At 49.0% G+C, this 22,835-nt stretch overlaps 1 protein-coding gene across 1 annotated transcript in view; it reads left to right on the top strand.

The window, feature by feature from the left end:
* The window catches only part of LOC144093912 (cubilin-like), a 245,887-nt gene that overhangs the window by 153,622 nt on the left and 69,430 nt on the right, over positions 1–22,835 (top strand). The window contains exons 48-49 of the mRNA XM_077627662.1: positions 9,605–9,761; positions 11,087–11,281. Of these exons, the coding sequence (XP_077483788.1) occupies positions 9,605–9,761; positions 11,087–11,281 (352 nt within the window). The remainder of the gene's footprint in view (positions 1–9,604; positions 9,762–11,086; positions 11,282–22,835) is intronic.

Below are 22,835 nucleotides of genomic sequence, written 5' to 3'. Positions count from 1 at the left end.
TATTTCTTTTTTTTTTGTCGTCCTTTGCCTTTCACTTCTATATACTCTAGAGATAGAGAAAAATAAGTTTATTTACAAAGAAGGGCAAAGCGGTCAGCTCGAGCAATACCTCTCTGATCTGATAGTACGCGTTGCAGAGGGGAATAAGAGAAAAATAGGGCTACGAAGGGCAATGACGAAGACGGATGACAGGTGAGAAGGTATGCAAGCACATCACCAGGGCTCATCATCACCATGTGTTCTAGAGTTGTCTAACACAATGCGTGCACGTAATGCACCTGACTCTTCGTGGAAACAGCTGGGCTCTTTTCGTGCTCCAGCTATCGATAACTGCCTCCGTGAGAGAAAGGTGCTAATGCTGTGATGCTAGTTTTGCAGTTGTGCCCGCCATAAGGCTTAATGAGGCCGCTTGGGACTCGTCAGTCTGCCTATTAGTCGTTGCTAGAGTTAGATATGTTCTGCGCAAAAATCAACGAAACTACATGAAATAATAAATGAATGGCGTGCTTCGGTAGGCCTTGATACCTGGCGCTCATTCTGCACAAAACATTACTTAGCTCTACATGAAAATTGCGCAAAGTAAAAGGAGGAAAATGTTCAGAAGCGCATGAGCAAACGACAGTGATTACGTTTGAATTACTGCTAAAGCAAAAGGTGACGCATTAACTACAGAGTGAACAAAAGCTTGTGCCCATAAGCGAACGTTTCGTAAAGCATTCAGCCTGGTACATCATAGAAACGCCGTAACTCCCATCCACCGGTGATTGGCTGCCAGCAGGGAGCAGCCCCGGTTAATCTCCCTGCTTTCTCACGTCCTACTCAACCTCAGTCCAACAGCACTCATCACCTCTCTGCCAAGATCTTGTCAACTTACATACCAATATGCAGAAAGCGTCAGTATTTCCTCCTCACTTATCCTCCCTTTCATCTAGGGACCAAGCAATCTGATATATCATCCTGACCATCCATCTTGATGTGAAGAATACGCTCATGCTCTTGCAGCTGAAAATGCTAACCAGTCAAGTTATCTCGTTCACGGTGTCGTCGTACGCTTCTTTTGTGTTGGTTTCGGCTACCGCTGGTTTATAGAGTGTCGCGAGTGACTGTAGCTCACACTTCGAACGCTTAGAGACAAGCCGCGCAAAACCATCTCTAGCCAGGCATGCGAAATGAAAGCAGAAAACTGGTTTTAATATGGCCTTCTCAGCGTTTCACGTAAGAGCCCGTGCGTTTATGCCGAGGGTGTTTCCTTTGCATATTATGCAATTTCGAATTTGCTAAAGCATTAAAAGGACTAAAATAAGCTGAATTTTATAATTAATGACTTCTTTTAACAGAAATGGGTCTAAAGGAGTCGTGAAGATCATTCTTTTTGCAAAATGAGGCAAATCCAGAATACTAAACTAGATCAAATTGGAGAGCAAAGGCATGGAAATTCGTGACATCTTTCCTTTGGAAAAACTATGATTACTCTTAGGGCCCCGTAACGCCTACAAAACCTGAGCGCAAATCACATTTAAAATTACAAATGAGAGAGATCCACTATTGAGAGCCTTCTTAATCTTCTTGAGCCTCACACCTTGGACTGTTTCGAGAGTGGTATCATTTATTCATCCCCCACCGACTGCCTGGGATGTGAAGAGGTAGGCTAAAGATGTGAACCTAGAAAGCGACAGTAAGTGAAGGATAACCCAGTCGCCGATGAGACAAGAGTGTGCTTGTCTTAGATGCAGCTTTAAAGCTTTTAGCTGGGCTAGCTGTTATTTGCTTCCTTAATTAATATTGCTAACGAAATGGGAAACGCAAACATAAAACGACAGGACTAGCGGTCCTCCTGTCGTTTAGTGTGCTCTCTGCATCAAACATTCCGCTACAAATCATTGATTTAGGATGGTGCAGTGAAGTAAGTTAATGTTCTAGATATCATACATTCCAGCTAGATTACTTTCACGCTGCAGAAGTGGGGACACAAGAAAAGAAGGTTGCCACGTCAGCGCTTGTGGAAGAAGCTTGCTATTCATATTTACTTGCTTCTGCTGGTGAAGTATTGCAGTTGCCCTGATTGAACACAATGAATATTCTAGTTGTTTTTTCGTCTCATTCCTCAGCGTGATTGTTTTTAAGTAATATTTTCATAAACAGAGCAGGAATTCTTACTGTAGGAATAAACTTTTTGAAAACTGGCTCAAATTTCGAGTTTCGCACTGAAAAGAGCCGAATACGAGGTTTTCACGGTGATATTGGCCATATTTTCTGCATGATTTTTCAGGACACCGTCGTGTAGAATTGCTCTAACATATTTGTAAAGCATATTATGCAACAGCTTGGATAGCACTATGGTTTAAGCGGACAAGAAACTTTCGCTTTTTTCTCAGTTCCCGTAGGTCCGTTGGCTAATTTCGAAAAAAAAAAGCTCAAGTATACCTGAGACCCCGAAAGCATTGCATAGTCACGATGGGAAACATAAGAACCCGACATAATTTGTACAATAAATTATTGAGGAGGGCGAGATTTTTTTCGTGTGCAGTATAGACATAAACTTACTAATTCCGAAAATTTTCGTTCCACTACATAATAATCGGGAACTGAAGTTACTAAGCTACACTTATTAGATCTCACTCGTAGATCCATTGAAGAGACAAGAGGAAATAAAAAAGGGGCTCGTTATGATGTACCTGATGGAAGCAAGCAGTCACATAAACCATGGAGCGTAGGGAATGTCTTGTTTTTTAATTATATTTGTAGAGCACTGGACGCGAAATTCTCAGCTCACGCGTACTAATGTCACCGGTGCCATGTGGTTGTTTTTCTTCTTCTTTGTAATCAAATATCTGTGCAAAATATCTGTATGAGCAGTACTCTCCATTGATGCACAGGACAAATTATTTTCAAAAAAATTGATGATGGCCTAGCTCTGTTAGGCCAGGATAAACGTAGCGTAAGCGCGGCGACATCTGGTTCGGAAGAGTTAATATATGAAAGGCGCGCATTCACTACATGCGTCTTTATTCACGGTTAAGCCTTGAGCCGTCGTGGCGGAGTCTGGGTCTGGGTGAGGGAACAGGAAGAGGAAGCCATTCTGAACGGCTGTGTGCTGAAATGCTTCTAGCTGGAAACAGTGCATCGGCCGTTGGCGGAGGTTTCCCGACATCTGATGTTGCCACGGACTCGTACAAATTTGTCCTCCCTCGACTACCTACCGGTAATGTTATCCTCAACACCGTCTTTCTGCATGCTGACCTCAAGGGTCGCCCTTACAGTGCTCCCGACTTCCGAGACGCGCTTGCGCAGATTGTGGACCTCCGTGAGATTCTGTGTATTGGCCAGTACCAAATAGCGACGTTCGGATGGTTACCTGCGAGAGCAGTTCCTCAAAACAGAAGCTTATTGACAAAGCAGAGTTCCCCGTCAAATGTCTAAATGTATCGTGTTTGACCCGGACACCAGAATCGTGAAGCTTACGCTTCTCTGGCTCCCGTGCTATATAGAGCACCGGAGGATTATGGAAGCTTTGAAGCCTTTTTGAACTGTACAAACTATCGAGTGTGAGAAGTTGCGGTGCCCCGGAATAGAGCACGTGGAAACAGCGAACCGTGAAATCTCGCTCACGCTCAAGTACGGAGTGTTAGCAAGTAAAATACCTCACACGCTCAACGTTTTCGGGGTACAAGCTTTAGTTGTGATCCCAGGCAGGCCTCCGCTGTGTCTTCGTTGTAACCGTGTGGACCATTTACGGCGTCAGTGTCGTACGCCTTGATGCACCTAGTGCCGACGCTTTGTGCACACAGTAGACAATTGTGTTATCAGTTATGCTAACAGGTTACGCCAAGGCAGCTGGGCACATGAGGATGAAGGGGTGTAAGAGCACATGGATGTGTCGGATGTTGTGGGTCCGCCTGCAAGTATGGACAAACAGGAATCCCCGTCTCCAGACCAAAAGCCGCCGGACCCGGTTCTGCTCGGGTCTGCTACTTTGAGTTCTGGGCTTGCTGCTGAGGAGCCACCTGTCACCCAACGATCACGAGAGCAGAACACCCCTGCTGTAGAGTCAGTGGAGGCGCTTCAGCCAGTGAATGTGCCACATGCCTTCTGTGTCGGCGAGGCCCCTTTGTCGCCAGAGTGCAGCAATGTGTCGCCTGAAGTGTCCGCTTCTAGTGTGTTCGGCGCCCCGTTGGCTGTCAGCGTGGTTGCGAGTGACATGGCCCAATCGGCTTCATGGGCCGAAGCCTTGGCTGTCTCAGAAGAGGCGATAGAAAACAGCGCGCCTTTGAAGCGTCCTGCAGATGATGAGATGTGTGTCGATGGCGATGTGCAGAAGGCACCTGATGTGGTGGCATTGGAAAGGGTCAGCTCAAAACACAGGGCGGTGTCTGCCCTACAGGCCGCCGATTTGCAGGCCGGCCGCCCCAGTACAGGAGATGGCCTTATATATGACAAGCACCAAAAATGGCGGGTGTCACAGCATTTCAGGTCGCTACCCTCAACATCAGGGGTATTGCGTAATCGTCGAAGGCAGCATCAGTTACGGCATCTTTTATACAAATGGGGTGTTAGTGTGGCAGCCATCCAGGAAACCAAGCTGTCCTCTGATGTGGAGACTGAAGCTGCTGTCGAGCCTTTTTTGTCAGAATTCAACGTTATCGTTAGTCACTCGAAGGACTTATCAGGTGGGTGCATGCTATTCCTGGCCAACACACTGGGGATTACTGCCGTGTCTTATAGCACAGATGATGACAGGCAACTTATCTGCTGTGGCTTCGCAATTTCGTGTGTACAGTGGCGAATTGTTTGTGTTTATGCCCCTGTAAAGCAGAGTGATCGAAGGCTAATTTTCCTGTCATTAGTAGGCTATTTGTCCACGGATCCTAAAAATTATGCTGTTGGATGATTTCAGTTGTGTTTGTAGTTGTGAAGACCGAGCAGTGTTAAGTAAGCGATATGGCCCTAGTGCTGATTTACTCACTGATTTGGCATGCGAATACAAGCTGGGGGATGTTGGGCACGATCAGGGACATAACATCCATTTCGCTCATTTCCAGAGCTTCTCTTGGGCTCGGCCTGACAGGATTTACGTTTCAGCAGACATGTTACTCAGCCTTTTTGGTTACTAGGTGCGGCCTATATTCTTCAGTGATCACTGCACGTTGCCCCTTCAGATAGGGAGGTACAGTCGGCGCATACTCCATCCTCGATTGGAGCTGTGGGCGCTGAATAGCTGCCTGTTCTCAGATGAAATCTTCAAGCGTGCTGTATCTAATTGCTTGAAGGACACGTGGTCACGTGATGACCTCTCAGTTTTGCAAAAATGGGACTTATTTAAACAAGAAACAAAAACATTGCTATTGAAGTCTCAGCAAGAATCGCGTTTTTGAAGAGGCATCACATTCGAGAGCTCGGCCGTACTTTAGTTGAGCTACATAAGTTAGAGAGGATTAGCCCAGCCGCCTACGTAGGAGATATCACTGCCGTAAAAGAAGAGCTTCAGCAGTTTGAAACCGAAAGATACAAAGGCGTCTTGATAAGATCTAGGACCCGTAGATTTCTGGATGAACAACCATGTCGTCGGGCCCTGAGTGATGAAAGGCAGACTGCTCTAGCTAAAGAAATATTGGAAATTCAGTATAGTGGTTGCACATGCAGCGATGGTCCGGTATTAGTGAGGCTTTCTTTGACTATTATCGGAAGCTGTTAGCGGTTGTGTGGGCACAGACGTGACGTCAGATGACAGCCACTTACTCGAAGCAATTCCCCGACTTGACGATGAGCAGCGTGCTGTAGTGAAGGGGCCTATCACTTTGGACGAAATTAAATCTGCCATTTCTTACCTGACGGCTCAAAAACCTCCTGGGCCAGATGGCATTACTAGAGAGTTCTATAAAACATTTTCTACTTGCCTAGCGCCTGTCTTGATGGAGGTTTTCCAGAGTTCTTCCGATGTTGATTTTTTGCGCCCCACTTTCTATTCTGGGCATACTATATTAATTAAAAAAGCATAGATTCAAATCGGTTGGAAACAGTTGAGGGATATCGTCCAATTTCCCTTTGTAATGTAGACTCAAAACTTTTTGCAAAGGTTTTTTTGCAATCGTCTGCAGCTATTTGTCACTCGCTTAATAGGCACGCGTCAGGTCTGCGGTATCAGAGGCCGCAGCATCCAAACCCATATTCATATTGCACGTTCAGTAGTCGAGACAGTATCAGATGGGATAGGACAAGTAGCTCTAATTAAGATTGACCTTGTCAAGGCCTTTGATAAAGTTCGTCACGATTTCTTGTTTGCGGACTTAGAGCATGCAAATACTGGAGATGTTTTGCTTAAGGGCATAAGACTGTGCTATAAGGAGTCATATACAAGGCTAATTGTTAGCCGAGAGCTAACCAAACCTATTCCATTGAAATTATCTGTTCTCCAAGGCTGTCCCTTATAGCCTCTGTTGTTTGCCGTATATCTTTAACCCTTTTGCCTCAGTATTATTAACTGCACATCTATCCGTGGTTTCTTCTTGGCGCAGTGTGAAATTAAGATTTTAGCCTATGCGAATGAAGTCGCCCTCTTTTGTTCTGAAAAAAGAGTGTGCTTGAGACATTTCAATTGACTGAACAGTTTTGCGAGGTATCAGGTGCGGCTCTTAATCTAGATAAATCCAAGGGGTTTTGGTTGGGCCATTGGGGTAGAACGCCAAGTCATTATGGTGGCATAAGCTGGGACTGCGGTACCCTTCACTACCTAGGGGTTCCTCTTGACCAAATTCGCAACAATGGCGCCTACTGGGATTCACAGATAGTCTTCATGAGGCGACAAACCCAGGTTTGGATGTGTAGGAAACTATCGGTGTTTGCTCGGGCTCAAGTCTGCAACATTTTTTTTATTTGCAAAACTTGCCTATGCGCTGCAGGTTCTCCACTGTGCGAGGAAGAAAGTGCACCTGATGCAAAGAATATTTGCTACATTCGTATGGCGTTCCGAATAGGATCCCATGCGTCGCGATAACCTATTTCTTTCTCTAGAGTCTGGTGGAATCGGCCTTGTTCACTTATTTATGCATCAGCTTGTCTCATGTATTTTCTCTTTCAAATCTTCAAACCACCCTTTTTTAGTAGCCGTGCTTATTAGGCGTCTCAGTGCTCATTTGCCTTTCCTATTCGCACTGACGGGATACACTCGTGAGGGGCCTTTGTGGGGATTCCTTAAAGAAGTTGCTCACACCTTCAATTTACTTACTGTGTGCTTTTCTTTAGACTACCTATAAAGCCTTTCCAGACGGCAGATGACTCAGACACTTACAGAGTATTTGTTCCCTGCACCGTTGCATCGGCAATCTTTTCTGGAGTTCCCTGACACCACTGTTTTAAAACGTGGTAGGCGAATGTGCATTTCTCTGCCGCGGAAACGTTCTTTTTTAAGCTGCACACGCCAACGCTGCCTGTGAAGGCATGGCTTCATGCTAAGGAGATGCTTGCGCCATGGACGGTGAATTGTCGCCTGTGCAATACACCACAAACAATTGACCATTGTTTTGTTCTGTGTATTGGTGCTATCTTCTTCGGGGACATTTTACAACGAACAATTATGAAATTCTCAGAAAGATGTACACGCGTGCCCTCGATCTCCCGATCACCACATCCAACCAGCGTCTCATGGGCCTGGGGATCGTTAACACATTCGCGGAGCTCCCGGAGGCGCACTTGACAAATCAATACACAAGGCTTTCAAAAACGCCGTCGGGTCGCCGCCTATTAGCCCGACTACACATCCACCACCCAACACTTACGGAAGGGCGCGTACGCATTCCTGAAATCTGGAGATACGCCCTGCACGTACGCCCTCTTCCGGCCAACATAACACGTGACGACCACAGTGGCAGGCGCCTTGCTCGGGCGGAGGCACTGGCCCGTCACTATGGGAACAAACATGGCATCTTCTACGTGGACGCCTCAGGCCCTCACCATGGGGGGTGGTACACGGCCGCAGTCGTCCACCAAAAAATCGTGGTGAATGGCCTAACGTTCCGAGCTCAAGACAACACATGCGGAAGAAGTTGCCATCGCGTTAGCCGCCGCAGACCAGGAGTCGCGAGTGATCGTCACCGACTCGAGAGGGGCCTGCAGAAATATTAAACAGGGGTACATTCCTCTCTTTGCGCATCGCATCCTTCAAAACAGTAACTACCCCGGGGCCCCCGCGTCTCGAACGATTGTATGGGCTCCAGCTCATATGGGCCTCGAAGGCAATGAAACGGCAGACGCCGCCGCCCGCGCGCTCACTCTGCGGGCAACGCCTTCAGACCCTTTGGATACGGATCCCGAACCCAATCCGGCCCTCACTTTTCGAGAAATTACTGAATTATTCCAATTCGGCCATGCAATTTATCACAAGCCTTGTAAGGGCCTCACAAAGGTAGAGGAACGCACACTCCTCCGCCTTTACAGCAAAACGCTGCTGTGCCCGGCAGTTTTAAAACACTTTGATCCTGCCTGTACAGGAGAATGCCCACACTGTGCGGAGAAGTCTTCGGACATCTTTCACATGGTGTGGGCATGCCAGTCAACCCCGAACCTCGCCCCCAAACCCAACCCCACCCGGGAGGACTGGGAGGCGGCCCTGCTCGGCTTCTCGGACCTAGCAAGCCAGAAGGCCCTGGTCCACCGAGCCCGAGTCGCGGCGGTCGCCAAGGCACCTGTATTGAGGAGGAGCCCACCTAGAGATTGCGAGAGGTTGCTCCGGCTACCTCAAGCTTCCTCCCTGAAATAAAGTTTTTCACACACACACCACATCACACGTGCCCTGCAGTATTCGTTTTTTGTCGGCGGAGAAAAACAGTGCTGTGCCATATGATCTATTTAGGTTCCTGGGGATATTTAGTCTCTGGAAGAGCCGCATGGTGGACCGCCACGCCGAATCACCACGGTCGTCGAAATCTTTGTTTCGGGAACAATGCGCCTCGTTGCGGGGAGCATATGCTGCCCTGCAAGAGCCGCCTAGCTGGCTCCCCTGTCTGGATGATTATGTGTGCCTCCCAGACTTTTCATGTTTTGGAAGGAGGGTTTATGCAGGAGTAAGGTGGCCTGGTGTTTTGTGGCGTAAGCGTGCTTAGACTTTTCTTTTCGGCACTATTTCCGTGCAATAAAGAAAAATAGAGCCGTCGTGGCAGAGTGGTAGCGTCTCCGCCTCAAACGCCAAAGGGCCTGGTTCGGTTCCCAGCTTCGACACAGGTTTTTTTTTATTCAGAGAGTGTACGGTTGGTTGACCACGTGGTGGTCTGTCACATGGTGCGAAGCAGCTGCCGGTAGCACGGCGCCGTGGCTGGTGACGTGGTTGGTCACGTGTGCGGTTCCCAGAGGATGCGCAGACTGCTAAGGAACGCGTGGCGCGGCGTTGGCTGCGGCGCGCCAGCTGTGCGCCGTGTGATGTCATTGCTCCTCGCGCATGCGCAGCACGGCTCTCCAGGAGCCACGCGAAACTGCTCAACCTAGACTAGGGTAGCTTACGCTACCGAACGCGTCCCCTATGCTTCTTGGTATCTTTCTGGGACTGTTGGCTTTTGTATGTCTATGGACTCGCACGTGCCACGTTGACACATGTCCCGGTTTGTGTGAGGCGCAGTTGATGGAGCGCTTCAACTGGCAGCCCGTGGAGTGTGGCCGAGCGCTGCCCATCACGTACGAGTCGTTCCAGAGCCACATCGTGGTGTCGTACGCCTTCGAGAGGCTCGCCGGTGGACAGGGAATCCGCGTCACCTTTGACACGACCAAGGAGCTGCGTAAGTTTCCCGGTCAAACCACCTTACCGCACTCAGCTCGTCAATGACTGGATGCCTACTAGAACATTAGCGAGATTCTAACGTGTGAATTGTATTCGTTGCCGATATTTCAGACGTGCATGGGGTATCCCGCTTTAAAAAAGAAAATTCTGTGTACAGTGGACCTACACAGGTTTCTTCACATCTACATGAATCTTAGCACAGCAAAGTATAGCTTTGGGTTTCTTCGTGTTGCATTTTAAAAAGCTTGGACGCGTAAACACAGGATAAAGAATGAAAGAAATAGAGGAAGAAAGGAAGGAAGGAATAAAGAAAGAAAGAAAGAAGGAAAGAAGGAAAGAAAAGGAAAGAAAGGAGGAAGAAAAAGAACGAAAGAAGAGAAAAAAGAAAGAGAGAAAGAACGAAAAAAAAAGAAAAATAAAGAAAGGAACAAAGAAAGAAAGAAAGCTAAAAATAGTTCTGCACGTTGGCACAACGATGAGGCTGGAGCACAGTACGCTAAGTCTCTTTGTAAAACGCCGACATGACCAGTTGCTCCGTAAGCAGAGTTGATTGTTTATCGGCAACAATAGATGTTTGAACAGCCATGTCTCTGTTGTTTTAAACGTGAGTCATTGTTTGTACAAAGTAATTGAAAAATTTAGTGTTTTCACTATTGTAATTGTGAATATAAGATGTGTGTTTTAATGAACGTAGAAAAAATAGCCAGGGTTACATACTGAACTGAAGATGCAAGGGCAGGAGCAATCAGGAGCACTATGTCTCGTGCTGCTCTAATATGTGAAAAAATAAATAGTCAGGGTTACATACTGCACTATTTCTCGTGCTGCTGTGATGTCCAATCATCATCGAGAGACTGCAAGTTCACGGCGACGTCTTCAGGTGTGGAGAAACGGCGAATAATTTTAGTCGTAGAAAAGTATTCCGTGTGAGCTCTACGCGTGCTAGCATGCAACCAGTCCGGGCACCCGTTGTCTCCACGCTGTAAAAACTGAACGTTCTGTCGAAAGCGCCAATGATCACTTTTTTTTCCGCTTAAGGCTCTCTCTTTAAACGCTGGAACCTGCACCGAAACCCTGTGTTCAAGAGCGCAGAGCGTAGATGCTCGCTTATGAGAGAGCGGCAACAGTTTATATGAGAACTTTTCTTCATTCGAACTCAGTTAATTCCAACATGCAGTTTATTCGAACGGAAACTTACGTCCAATCAGGCATCAAAAACAAGCTTCCTTTTAATGCGGCCTCCACGTAATCGGAAGCACATTAACACTTCCCCGTGTTCTCGCCAGTCGATCGCCTTCAGAGCTTTTGTGCTCGGTGACGCAGCGTGCTGGCACAAGCTCAGCGAACCGAGCGGCACGCTGGAGGCGCCCGCCGAGGCGCTGACGGCGGGCAGTCTCTACGGCTGCGAGTGGTCGCTGTCCGTTACGGCGAACCAGACGTTAGCCGTCACCCTGGACCGAATCAACGTCACCGCGACGGACAACGCCAACTGCAGGGCTGAGTTCATCCACGTCTCCCGTGAGTGCCACTCCCTTACTATATTAAGCCCGTTATACTTAATAGTACGGGCAGGGACACTTCGTTTTTCGTTTTTATCGTCCCACAATAATTTTTGTCCCCTACTTTATTATGCCCGTTACACTTATCTGCACGGGCAGGGACCCTTTATTTTTCGTTCGTTTTATGGTCCCACAATAATTTTTCCCCTACTTTATTTGGTGGGAAATTCGTCTGTGCGAAATCTCCACTCCTTCTCCCCCCTCCCCCCCCCCCCATCGCATATGGGCCGGTGTAGTTTCGGCTACTATGCTTTGCTCCGGTGCAACGCCAGCGGTAGGGATGGGTTGGCCGGGGCCCATCATCTGGGGATGCGAAACCCCATGGGAGTGGCAGCGACTGTGAGGGCCAGTTGCGCTCGTGCGGCCCGACGCCTGAGCGGAGGTAGGCCTGGAGACACGCCCAGGCTGGATCCACGAAATCCGGCACGGAAGGCATGTAGATAGTTCAAAGGTTTTCAAATACATGTTATCTCCTTCCGCACGCGGGGGCATGCACGTCTGGCGACCGACGCGCCGGTTTCTGGTTACGGGGAAACCAGGTCCGTGAGAGGGGGTTCACAGCAGCCAGGCTCCTCGGGGAAGCGGCCTCACGGCAGACCGCGGAGTTGTAGTGGTCATTGCGGGACGGCGAGGTATAGGGGCGTAAATGGACCAGTGTGAGAACCGTCGATGTTGTGTAGTTCCGGCGGAGCGTAGTAGGCCCGTGTCATCTCACCCTAAGCCGCGTCCATGATTTGTGGCCCGGTCAGTGCAGCCTTGAACACTCCTTCCTCAGTAGGGGCGGAGCAAGCTAGGGTAGAAAATAAGTGCATGGTTGCTTAGTTGGAAGCACAGGTAGGTTCCCCGGAGGTGTTAGACCATGGTGCCGAGGGTCGGAGGGCCGCTGACGACACAAGACTCTATTGGCCGAATCACACCACACATACTTCCGGTGTCTGAAAAACTGCGAAAAGCACTCGACGGTTAGTAGCTGGCAGGTTGGAAACAAACCCTGAAAGTTGTGGAGGGGCAGAGGTAGCTGACCCTGGATTAGGTTTTGATGTCTCCGGGGGTCGGAGCCCGTTGCGTTTGGTGGGTGTTCGGGCATCCCATGAGCGGGGCCGCACCATTGGGCAATCTTGACGCCCTCCCTGCCCTGGCCAGGCAGGCCAGCATTGGAGTCAAGACATTCGAAAGGTCAGAGCAAAAAACTCGCTGTCCCCATTCCCATCCCTGTGCCCATAACCCTTTTCCTGACAACCATACAACCTGTTCATTTCACCCATCCTCTCCGCTACGTCTCAGGGGAGATAAAGGGTGTCTCGCCGGGCCCGGTCCCCCAGATGTGGGTCGCTATGTCGCTTCCCCCACTCCCTAATTTTTTTCCACTTTCCCCACCTCCGGGTGATAAAATTACAATTGCCCTCGGGCCTTTTATTTTATCTTCAAATTGGAGTAAGCCTGTTATACGCCAGTGGTGCAGGCAGGGGCTTATTATTTTTTCAATCCTTGTAGGTTGAACCAACCTAATATTTGTTCCCCACTGTATTCCCCCTCGATCTCTCATTTCGTATTCCAATGGATAGGATATTGCAAGGCTTTATATTGTGCTCCAAGGAGAACAGCGCTCGCATACAATGGGCGAGAACAAGGAAGGCACAAACTGCGCTGTCCCGTCCTCCTTCTTCTGGTCCATTGTCTGCGAGCGCTGTTCTTAGAATGCACCTCTACCATCTCGCCTAACAACACACTTTGCTCTATATTGTCATTTTACTTTTCTGTCTATACATTAGTGGCCTGTCCAGTATACTCTTACTTCGTCGCAGTGGATTTTATATGCGAATAGCACTGAATGCTTTCATCAGACTTATCTCGAAGTAACTTATTTCTTATGTTATCATTATAGTCGTTTATTCATCAATGCTTCTAAAGCTAATTTCATGGTTTTTTACGATTAATCAGTGGTTTGTGCGCATTTCAAGTGTAATATTATCACGAATATCACGCACCACACGGCCGGGGACAGAATAACTGCTCCAGGCTGCCAAGCGGCCGCAAGCACGATTGCGAAGCTTCTTGTCGTCCGTCATGTTGGGATCCGCGCGTTTAAAAGGGCGGGTCATGTCTTCGTAGTACACGCGTACGCTCTTGTTGTGGCGCTGGTTGCGCGAGTGTAACGCAGCTTTTGCTCGCTCTCGACGGTCAGCATTCGTGAAAGTGGCTATCAGGTTGCGGCAGAAGGCCTCCCAGGATGTACACGAGGCTTATTGGTTTTCAAACCATGTCCGAGCCGACTCTTCAAGTGCGAAATAGACGTTGTGGAGCTTACGGTCACTGCTCCAGCCGTTGTAACAGGCAACACACTCGATGATCTCGAGCCAATCCTCGACGCCCTCGAATACGTCGCCATGAAACGACGTGGTGTTCGGGGCTGATGACAGAGGATTTGCGCCGGGAGCCTGTTCTCAAAGTTGCGCTTGAAGAGTGCGCCGTTTTTCAGAGGTAAAGATTGCAGCCCACGCCGGAAAACACGAGGAACACGGGGATCATCGCAGCCTTCCAGGTACGCGATGAGCGGCGCTAACTCTGGGTTCTCCTTTCGAAGCTGCGCCATATCGGTTACGATAACGGCACCAAGGAAAGGGAAGTCTTCAATGATTTCTGAGTAAGCCAGGTCCACTGGCGCGCGTGATAAGCAATCCGCAAGTTGGTGCTTCCGCGCCGACTTGTACACGACCGTGACGTCGTACTCCTGTAAACGGAGCCTCCACCTCGCCGACCACCCAAAGGGGTCTTCTAGGCTTTCCAGCCAGCATAACGAGAGGTGATCACTGACAACGCGAAAGGTCCTTCCGTAGAAGTATGGGCGGAACTTACTGATGGCCCGGAGTACCGCAAGAAATTCTTTCTCAGTGGTTGAATAGTTGCACCGCAAGCTCCAATATCTCTGGAAGGTCATCACGAGCGTGCCATGATGTTCTTTTCATTTCTCGGCGTAACATGACAACCGCAATATGTTGTATCATTTTCCACGACATGATCATTCTTTCAAGATTAAAAGCATACAGTACCATTCATGGTCTCATGCCAACTCATTCATTCCTCGTATAATCGTTTAATAGAATAGTTCGCCAGCGGACATCGCTAAAGAAACGTACATAACAAAATTTGCAGTGGCTTAGCTCGGCTATTCCAGGATATATGTAGCGAGAGACACGCTTCCCTGACCAGAGGTTGGCAACTGCCCTCACTTTTGCTTTTCCTTCCCCACCCTCAATTTGTAATTCATGGCTCTCCCTCGGCCACGCCCTAATTTTGAAATATTATCCAGCCCTCCCTCACCCTCATCCTCACTTCCAAAAATTTGCTGGGCCTCCCTTGCCCTCGCCCTCGTACCCTCGGCCCTCCCTCACCATCACCCTCACTAACAGTCGCTTTAAAACTCGTGTTATTATTTGTAGTAACCAACTTGTGGCGATATTACTGAGTACTAAATATATAAGATACGCCTTCAAGGCACTGTTGGACGAGAGGCTAGGGGCTTATTTGTTGCGCGTGTACGTGTGCGTGTGTTAGTTGAGCTATAATACGTAACACGAAGCCGAGACAGTTACGAGTTCAGCCCCAAAATGTCCCTCTTCCTTTACCCCTGGCATGCACTGCACGCATACGTGTGCCCTGCACTTCTAACATTTCATTGTTATCTATATGCACTGCTAAAATCAGTTAGCGCGTTGTTGTTTCTGTGTGCAAAAACTAATGTATGCCAAGAATACGTAGAAAACAATGAAGCAGCATTTACCTCGACAACTGCAATAAGTGCTACGCACAGAATAGACTCGGAACAAAGAAAGTTTGTAGGTCTAATTACCCTTACCCGATGATATTGCGATAGCACTGGGTCTTCTGAATTTCACTGCTGCTAATATTCCGCCATTGCATGCCGCTTGCTGCATGCTCGTCTGATGACGCTTCCACGCGCTCGAATGCTACATGATGAATACCACACTTTCAAACTACAACGTGAGGCAAACAACATCAACAAACAACAACATGAGTGACTGGCAGTTCAACACGCGTGCACGCGGATACGTGACGAAGACGACGACACTGCAAGCACAGCATGTAAGCTAGGCAGTTCGTTCAGGCAGGATGTTAATATTTCTCCCAACTGATTATTCTTCTGTGGAAGTGTATGAACTGACCGACTTTAAATCGGAGTGGCAGTCCCTCTTGGTGAAGTGGTCAGCCTTACCTCGCGTTTAGTGCTCTGTTGCTCGGTATTTTTGCGATGTGTTTCGTAGAATTTCCTAAATGCTTTGTACATAATTTACTTATTGTAAATGAAATATATTTTCAAAGTAATAAATACCATGCTTAAAAGAAGCTGTGGCGATGGCGTAGTGGTCTGAAGCAATGGCCAGCGGAACTGATTTTTTTAGTGCCGCCACGGTTTCGGATCCCACTCCTCCAGCTATGAATTTTTTTTTTATTTCTTTAGTCTCTTCCCCCAGTCCGATGCCGGCCTTCCGCTGCAGTGAGGTCGTTATACAGTCGCTTAAAATAAAACACTTTTCAGGCCACTTCAAAATCAAACGGGTCAATAAAATACAGAATTTCGGCTGAATAACGTTAATCACTAACTCCGCGAGTCTGGAGAGCAAGGTTCCTGTGGTTGCATTTTTAGCGCCTTAGTGCTTACACTCCGCCGAAAAGCAGTCGCCTGTCTGTTTCGAAGCCTGCTTCTAGCACGTGGACCATTTGGTCACGTGACATTATGACGTCATCACAAGCTGCCCATTGGATTGTGAGCAAACTGCCCACCATGGCAGTTCAATTTAATCATTAGTCGCGAGAGATTCATCAGGAACAACAAGGGACTCACAAGCGCCACCGATGGCAGCACCTACCATCGCAGGGCAGTGGCGCGTAGCTTAACTGTTGTGCCTCTGCGCCAGGAACGGAGTCAGGACTCCTAGGGATCTGCGTATGTAGAGAATGACCACTTCTACCTTAGTACAAGTCTAAAATGATGCAATATCATGCAAACTTACACCATATGGTATATCAACTGAAGTAAGTCAGTTTAGGTCAAGCAAAACCTCGAGCTAAACCGCCTGTGATTTTTTTTTGCTTCCACGTTTACGCATTATACGAGCACTGAGAGTGAATTTCCTACCATGGCTGCAAGAAATTTGGTTCGTAAAATCAGGCCCACCATTACGTGGCCACAGGTCTCACCAGGACAGAAATATATAAGAGATGTTCCTGTTATTTGGAAAGCAGTACCACCTTTTTTCTTTTCTAACGCATCGTGCAATGCAAGGCAGAGCGAGCGATGATACAGACCAAGATGGTTAAGCTGCTGCTTTACTTCCATGGTAAGACCAGGCACAGAAACAAACCAACAGCTGCTCCTGTAATTTGGAGAGCAGTACAACTTTCTTTTTTACAACGTCGTACCAAGGTGGTTAAGTTTCTGCTTTATTTCCATGGTAAGACTGCAGTGGTTGGCTTTGCCCACCACATCGCGGCAGCGCTTTCCTATACAGCAATGCCAGCGAAAATAGAAAACAGATGTGACTGTACTGAACTACTCGCAGTGTGAATAAAAAATTTCACACAAATGCCACCAACAGGCTTTGCTTTGACAGTGGAATTTCGTAAAAGCATTTTTTGAGCCGCAGCCAGTTCTTTGAAACCTCACTGAGCTGAAATCGCGCTCCGTTCCGTTAAACAAGGCTTGGAAATTCAAGTCTTACTAGGTATATTTTCTACATGTTTTACTCTACACTCTGATCATATGACAGACTGGAGAAGACAGTGAAAATATTGATTGCGGTGCCACGGTTCCCGTTGGACCGGCCGCCACCCGCACGGCCCGGCCAGTGCCCCCTTGTTTGCACTCTATACAGGGTGGTGGTGGTGGAAACGTTTACTGCAAACCATTTAAATGGCGGAGGCCAAGCCCCCCCCCCCCCCTACATGGCACTTGAATTCTCCTTCCTTCACTTTGAGGAGGCACCCCCAGAAAGCGAAGGATAGCCATTGGAGAGCAATCCTTCTCAGAGCCCTGGAGATGAGGCGGCGCTGGTCTTGAGGAGAAGTTTCGGTAAGAAGTCTCCTCAGTAAGACTCCGCCACGGTCGGTGATGGGGGAGTAGGGAAGGTGGGGCATGTGAGCAGGGTGTGTGGAAAGTCTCCTGGTTTGCCGAAAAGTTTGCATGACGAGGGGAATCGGCCTAGGTGTCGGGAATGCAGCTGTATGGGGTTTGGAGCAGTCCGAGATTGTAGTCGTCGCCAGTGTGCGGCCTGCGCTATAGTGAGGAATGGGGCTGGTGGTGCGTACTCCCTTCATTGTTCCCGGTAGTGCGAAAGAATATCACGGAAGAAGAGCAGGCGCTCGTCGGCCCGTAGATAGGGCTCGACTCCGGCCCGGAATGTGAGACCTCGGGGTAGGGAATGAGCCTCCTCGTTGCAGGGAGGCCGGCATGTGCTGGCGTCCAGATGAGGGTTATAGGGCGCCGGGGCTGCCAGAAGCGTAATAAACGAGCAGCAGTACCGGATATGTAACCATTAGCATAGTTGAGAATGGCAGATTTAGAGTCAGAGAAAACTTTTGTGGCAGATGTAGAAATAAGAGCAAGCGCGATGGCTGCCTCTTCTGCCTCTGTGGTAGAATTGTTAGAATTGGTGAAGATTGAGCTGGAGGTCAGAAGCTTTGCTTGATTGTCGACTACCGCCAGGGCCATACGGGAGCCTGGCGTGTACTCCGCTGCATCCACGTAGACCACCTCATGGTGATCGCCATATTGCTTGTGGAGGGCCCCAGCCCTTGCTACTCTGCGGTCCCTGTCCTGCTCAGGTTGCCTGCTCTTGAGGACGGGGGGTACGCTGAGGTTATTGCGGAGGATAGGAGTAAGGAGGACCCCCTCGGTAGGGTGTGCAGTTGGGGTGAGGTTTAAATGGGATAATAAAGTGCGGCCAACCTCTGAGTTGGATAGACGAGATATTTGTGCCGTAACGGTACCTTCTGTGAGTTCCTCGAAGGTGTTGTGGACACCGAGTTTGAAGAGTCGGTCGTTTGATGTACTGGAGGGAAGACGTAGAGCCGTTTTCGTGCAACTTCGCAGGAGCGCATTTACTCGGTCTCGCTCCTTCTGTTTGAGGGGTAGGTATGCAAGCGCATATGTAGTGCGGCTTATGACGCAAGCCTGGGTGAGGCGAGCCATGTGTCGCTCGCGGAGGTCAGCCCTGTGGTTCGCTATGCGGCGAATCAGTCGGGTGGTCTGTTGACCATGTGTTTGGAGAGTCTTTATGACTTCTCCGTGCGCGCCACTGGAGCAAACAAGCCCAAGCTTGTTCTAATACTAGTGGCCTACTAGAGGTCTACTAGTGAGATGGGGTAGGTACATAGGGTGATGGAGATGGGTGGATTGACTGAATCGTGTTTTTTGGGCCGGTAGAGAAAGAGCTCGGATTTTGAAGGAGCGCAGATCAGACCACGCTCCCGTACGTATATGTCGGTGGTGGTTAGGGCCATTTATATATGTTCTTCACTTTCGGCATCACTGCCGCTGTTTTCCCAGGCAGTGATGTCGTCGGCGTAGAGGCTAGAATGGATTTTAGGCATTTGATCTAGCTGTCGAGGTAGATGAAGGAGTGCCATGTTGAAGAGAATAGGGTAGGAGGCGAGCTGCGGGTAGGACATCACTTTGTAGTTGCTTGGACCATTCGGTGATGTCCGCGATGGGGGCGAAGGTACGGGCTGCGCTACATGAAAAGAGTGCCACTTCGTGAAAGTGGTGCGTCTGGGAGGCCTGCGGTGTAGGAATGTTTGAGAGAATCTCGACAATGCAGTGATCACAACCTAGATTCTCTCGTGTGTTGCATCATGTGGCGTGAGGAAGGCGATGGGCGAACGTGAGGTCTGGTGTTGTGTCTTTACAAACACGGTTTCCCGTGCCTGTAGGAAAGGCAGAGTCGGTGGGCAGGGAGAGGCGAGCTTGTTGCGCGGCTGACCAAACCCGACGTCCTTTCGGTGTGTCGTGTGGGTAACCCCAGGCCGTGTGTGAGGCAATAAAGTCTCCTACGACGAGGAAAGGGAACTTGTTGGCTATGCGGTTCTCAAGTGTAAATAGGCGTTCGAAGTTACTTAGTAGGCACTTAAGGTGGCTATATACATTTAAGATGAAGAAACTGTTCTCTGAAGCGTGTTGCGGCACAAGCTCAATTAGAAGGTGATCAATACCTTCCATCACTATGGAATGGGATGTGGTGGTGACTGAGCGACGAACTAGAAATGTACCCGAGAGGGTGTGGAGGATGTGGGCAGAACAGCAGTATAGCCGATTAAGGTAAGTGCCTTTGAGGGTTCCTGTAGGGTGTAAGGATTCTGGCGACAGCCTGTCTGGTTCAGCTGCGTAGTCGGCCCGGGACACCTGCAGCCGGGGTCTCTGCACGGCGATAGGCATCTTCGTTCCCATGGCCTGTCCCCGCTAGGGTTATTGGATTCGAGACGGATGACTCTGCCGCCGTTTGTAAACAACATTGCTACGGAGGCAGTTAGCGACCGCCAAACCGAGCAGGAGTGGCTCACTCCTTTAACTGTGCCGACTCGCTGGCGCCTCGCCCATTCGGACTTCCCGGAAGACGTGTTCGGCTTGAAAGCGTGAGAACTCGTTCGGACGCGAAGACAACGCTCTCTCTGTTGGGGGCGATGGTCCAGCGGCACCCTCTCTCTCCGGCGAGACATGTGACGGGGGCGTGTCCCTATGTGAAGTGGTGTGTGCGTGTGCGTGCGTGCGTGCGTGTGTGTGTGTGTGTGTGTGCGTGTGCGTGCGTGTGTGTGTGTGTGTGTGTGCGTGCGTGTGTGTGTGTGTGTGTGTGCGTGCGTGTGTGTGTGTGTGTGTGTGTGTGTGTGTGTGCGCGTGCGCGCGCGCGACAGCACAAGTTAGTCCACGCCCAACCTGGAGAAGACCTCCTCGAACCTGGGGAATCCTAGGGACCGGACCCTTTCAAAACCGGACGACGAGTGCCATGAGGAGGAATCCTCGATCATCCTCAGATCTGCTCAGATCCTCCGACCTTCCCCCATCACCCTCCAATGGGTTCCTAAATCTTGTAAATAATGTAAAATAAACCCCCTGTACAGTTTCCTACATAACGAAGTCCGACAACGTCATTCGTAGAAGGGACCTGCGGCGTTGAAAGAGTCAGCTCACTCAAGGACCCCTCATCTCTAACAACTGGTGCCAGCGGTGGGATGGACCGTGCGACACCGTGCTTTCTCAACCGGTAAGCGTTTCGGGATTTTGCTATAGGATTCGCCAGGCTTCAGATTTTGACAGAATAATCTAGAATCACTGGGAAGTGTATGTCAATTCAGAAAGAGTAATCTCACGACATTTTGCAGATAGCATTGCCAAAGCGGAGAAAGCGTTGTCATGGACCTTATGAAATTGTCAAAGTCGGGCTTGCTGTTGTTATGCGAGGAACTGTCAATAGCAGTACAGGGCAAAATTACAAAACCTGAAATATGCAAGCCGATTCAAAAACACATAGAGGACGATCAGCTGGTAGATACGTGGAATTTGGTACAGGAGGAAAAAAGAAAAAGGGAAGCGGAATGGGAAAAAGAGAAAAAACGGCAAAAGTGGGAAGCTGAAAAAGAAGAAATCTAAAGCGATTGCAGCTTGAAAGCGAAAATCGAAAAAAAGCGACAGTACGAGAGCCGGGTCTCCTGAAAGAGCAAGCGATGTACAATCATATCGAATGAACAGATTCATGCAGCCCTATGAAAGTGGAAGGGACATAGGATTGTACCTGGGAAACTTTGAGAGAACTTCCGAAAGGGAGAACTTTTCTCGCAGTACATGGCCGCAACGGCTTCTGACACTCTTGCCATGTGAAGTAGCTGAAGTCATAGCGAGACTTAGCACACAAGACGCAGCTAACTAAGAAAACGTCAAAGCCATTCTGCTGAAAAGGTACCGGCTGTCAGCCGAAGCTTTCCGAAAACGCTTCAGGAACACAATGAAAAACGATAGCGAGGGCTATCCGGATTTCGCGTATGGCCTAAAGACGAATCTGCTAGAGTGGCTAAAAGGGGCCGAGGTTTATGAAAGCCGAGACAAAATCATCGAGTGTTTTTGCATTGAGCAATTTTACCAAAGCATTTCCAAAGTGGTGAAACTGTGGGTTCAAGACAGGGAAAAAGTCGACACAGTTGAAAGGGCCGCTGAGCTAGCAGAGGAGTACGTTTCTCACAGAAGGTTGAGCACTGAAGAGGGTGCGTCACACGCTCGAAACGCGATTGCGAGATAAAGGGCCTAGCAGAAAGACGCGAAGTGCTAGAAGTTCGGAGCAATCGGAGGCAACGAAGGTAGCACAAGAAAAGTGTGAAGAACAGGCGAAGAGAAAGGGAGCAGACAAAATCGCGAAAAAAGAGTTTGAGGCTAGTAGGCCATTTCGTTGCTACAACTGCAGTGGTGTCGGGCACTTTGCAGCCAAGTGTACAAAGCAACGTTTGGTGTTCTCGAGCGTCGAGGATAACGCCGAGAATCTAGAGCTCCTTAAGCCATACCTGCACGAGCTGCACGTTAACGGGAAACCATGCAGGGTGCTTTGTGATAGCGCCGCGACGATGGACGTTGTCCATCCGTCTTACGTTTCCGCAGACGTTTTTACGGGGGAAGTCTCGTGGATAAAACAGGCAGTAGAAGAACACAGTGTATGCCTTCCCATAGCTAGAGTGAAAATTTGTGGGCCGTTTGGAGAGCTAATAACTAAGGCCGCAGTTTCGAAGGCCGTGTCACTTCAATATCCTTACCTCTTCTCGAATCGATCAGACCAATTGCTACGCGCGAAAGGCCAGAAGCTCGGAAGCGGGGTGGTACAAGCTTTGACGAGGTCGGAAACTCGTCAGTTCGCATCTCAACTAAGTCAGATTCCCGAACCTCAGATAGCCAGAGACCCACCAGCCAGCATATCGTTGCAAACAAATGAGGAGGGAAGGGAACCAACGAGGAATGAAAGCCAGACAGCTGACCGGGCAGATGAACGACCATGGACTTCAACCACTAAGTCGGTAGAGGAGGCAGAAAACGCTGAAGCATCCGTTTTATCTCCAACATCGCGTAATTTTGATCGCCTTCTGCAGGTGAACAGGGAGTCCCTAATAAAAGAACAGAAGCAGGATCCCACTTTGGAAAGACGGCACCTTATAGCTAAGGAGGGCATCGCGAGACTCAACATAACGATGCATGAGAAGGGAGGCTTATTATACCGAGACTACCAGGACAGAAAAGGCAAAACATTTGATCAGCTGGTCGTGCCCGAAAAATACAGAGCGGACATTCTCAGTCTCTGCCACGGAAATGGCTGGGCAGGACACCTGGGAATCAATAAAACAAAGGAATGGCTATTAATAGAATATTATTGGCCGGGTTGTTTCAAAGATGCAGAACGCTACGTAAAATCGTGCGATGCGTGCCAGCGCGTGGGCAAGCCGGGAGAGACATGGAAGGCTCCCCT

Source organism: Amblyomma americanum, chromosome 6 (genome assembly GCF_052857255.1).
Source record: "Amblyomma americanum isolate KBUSLIRL-KWMA chromosome 6, ASM5285725v1, whole genome shotgun sequence".
In the NCBI taxonomy this organism is placed as follows: domain Eukaryota; kingdom Metazoa; phylum Arthropoda; class Arachnida; order Ixodida; family Ixodidae; genus Amblyomma; species Amblyomma americanum.
The sequence above is the reverse complement of the archived record's forward strand: the minus strand, read 5'-3'. Positions and strand labels throughout refer to the sequence as shown.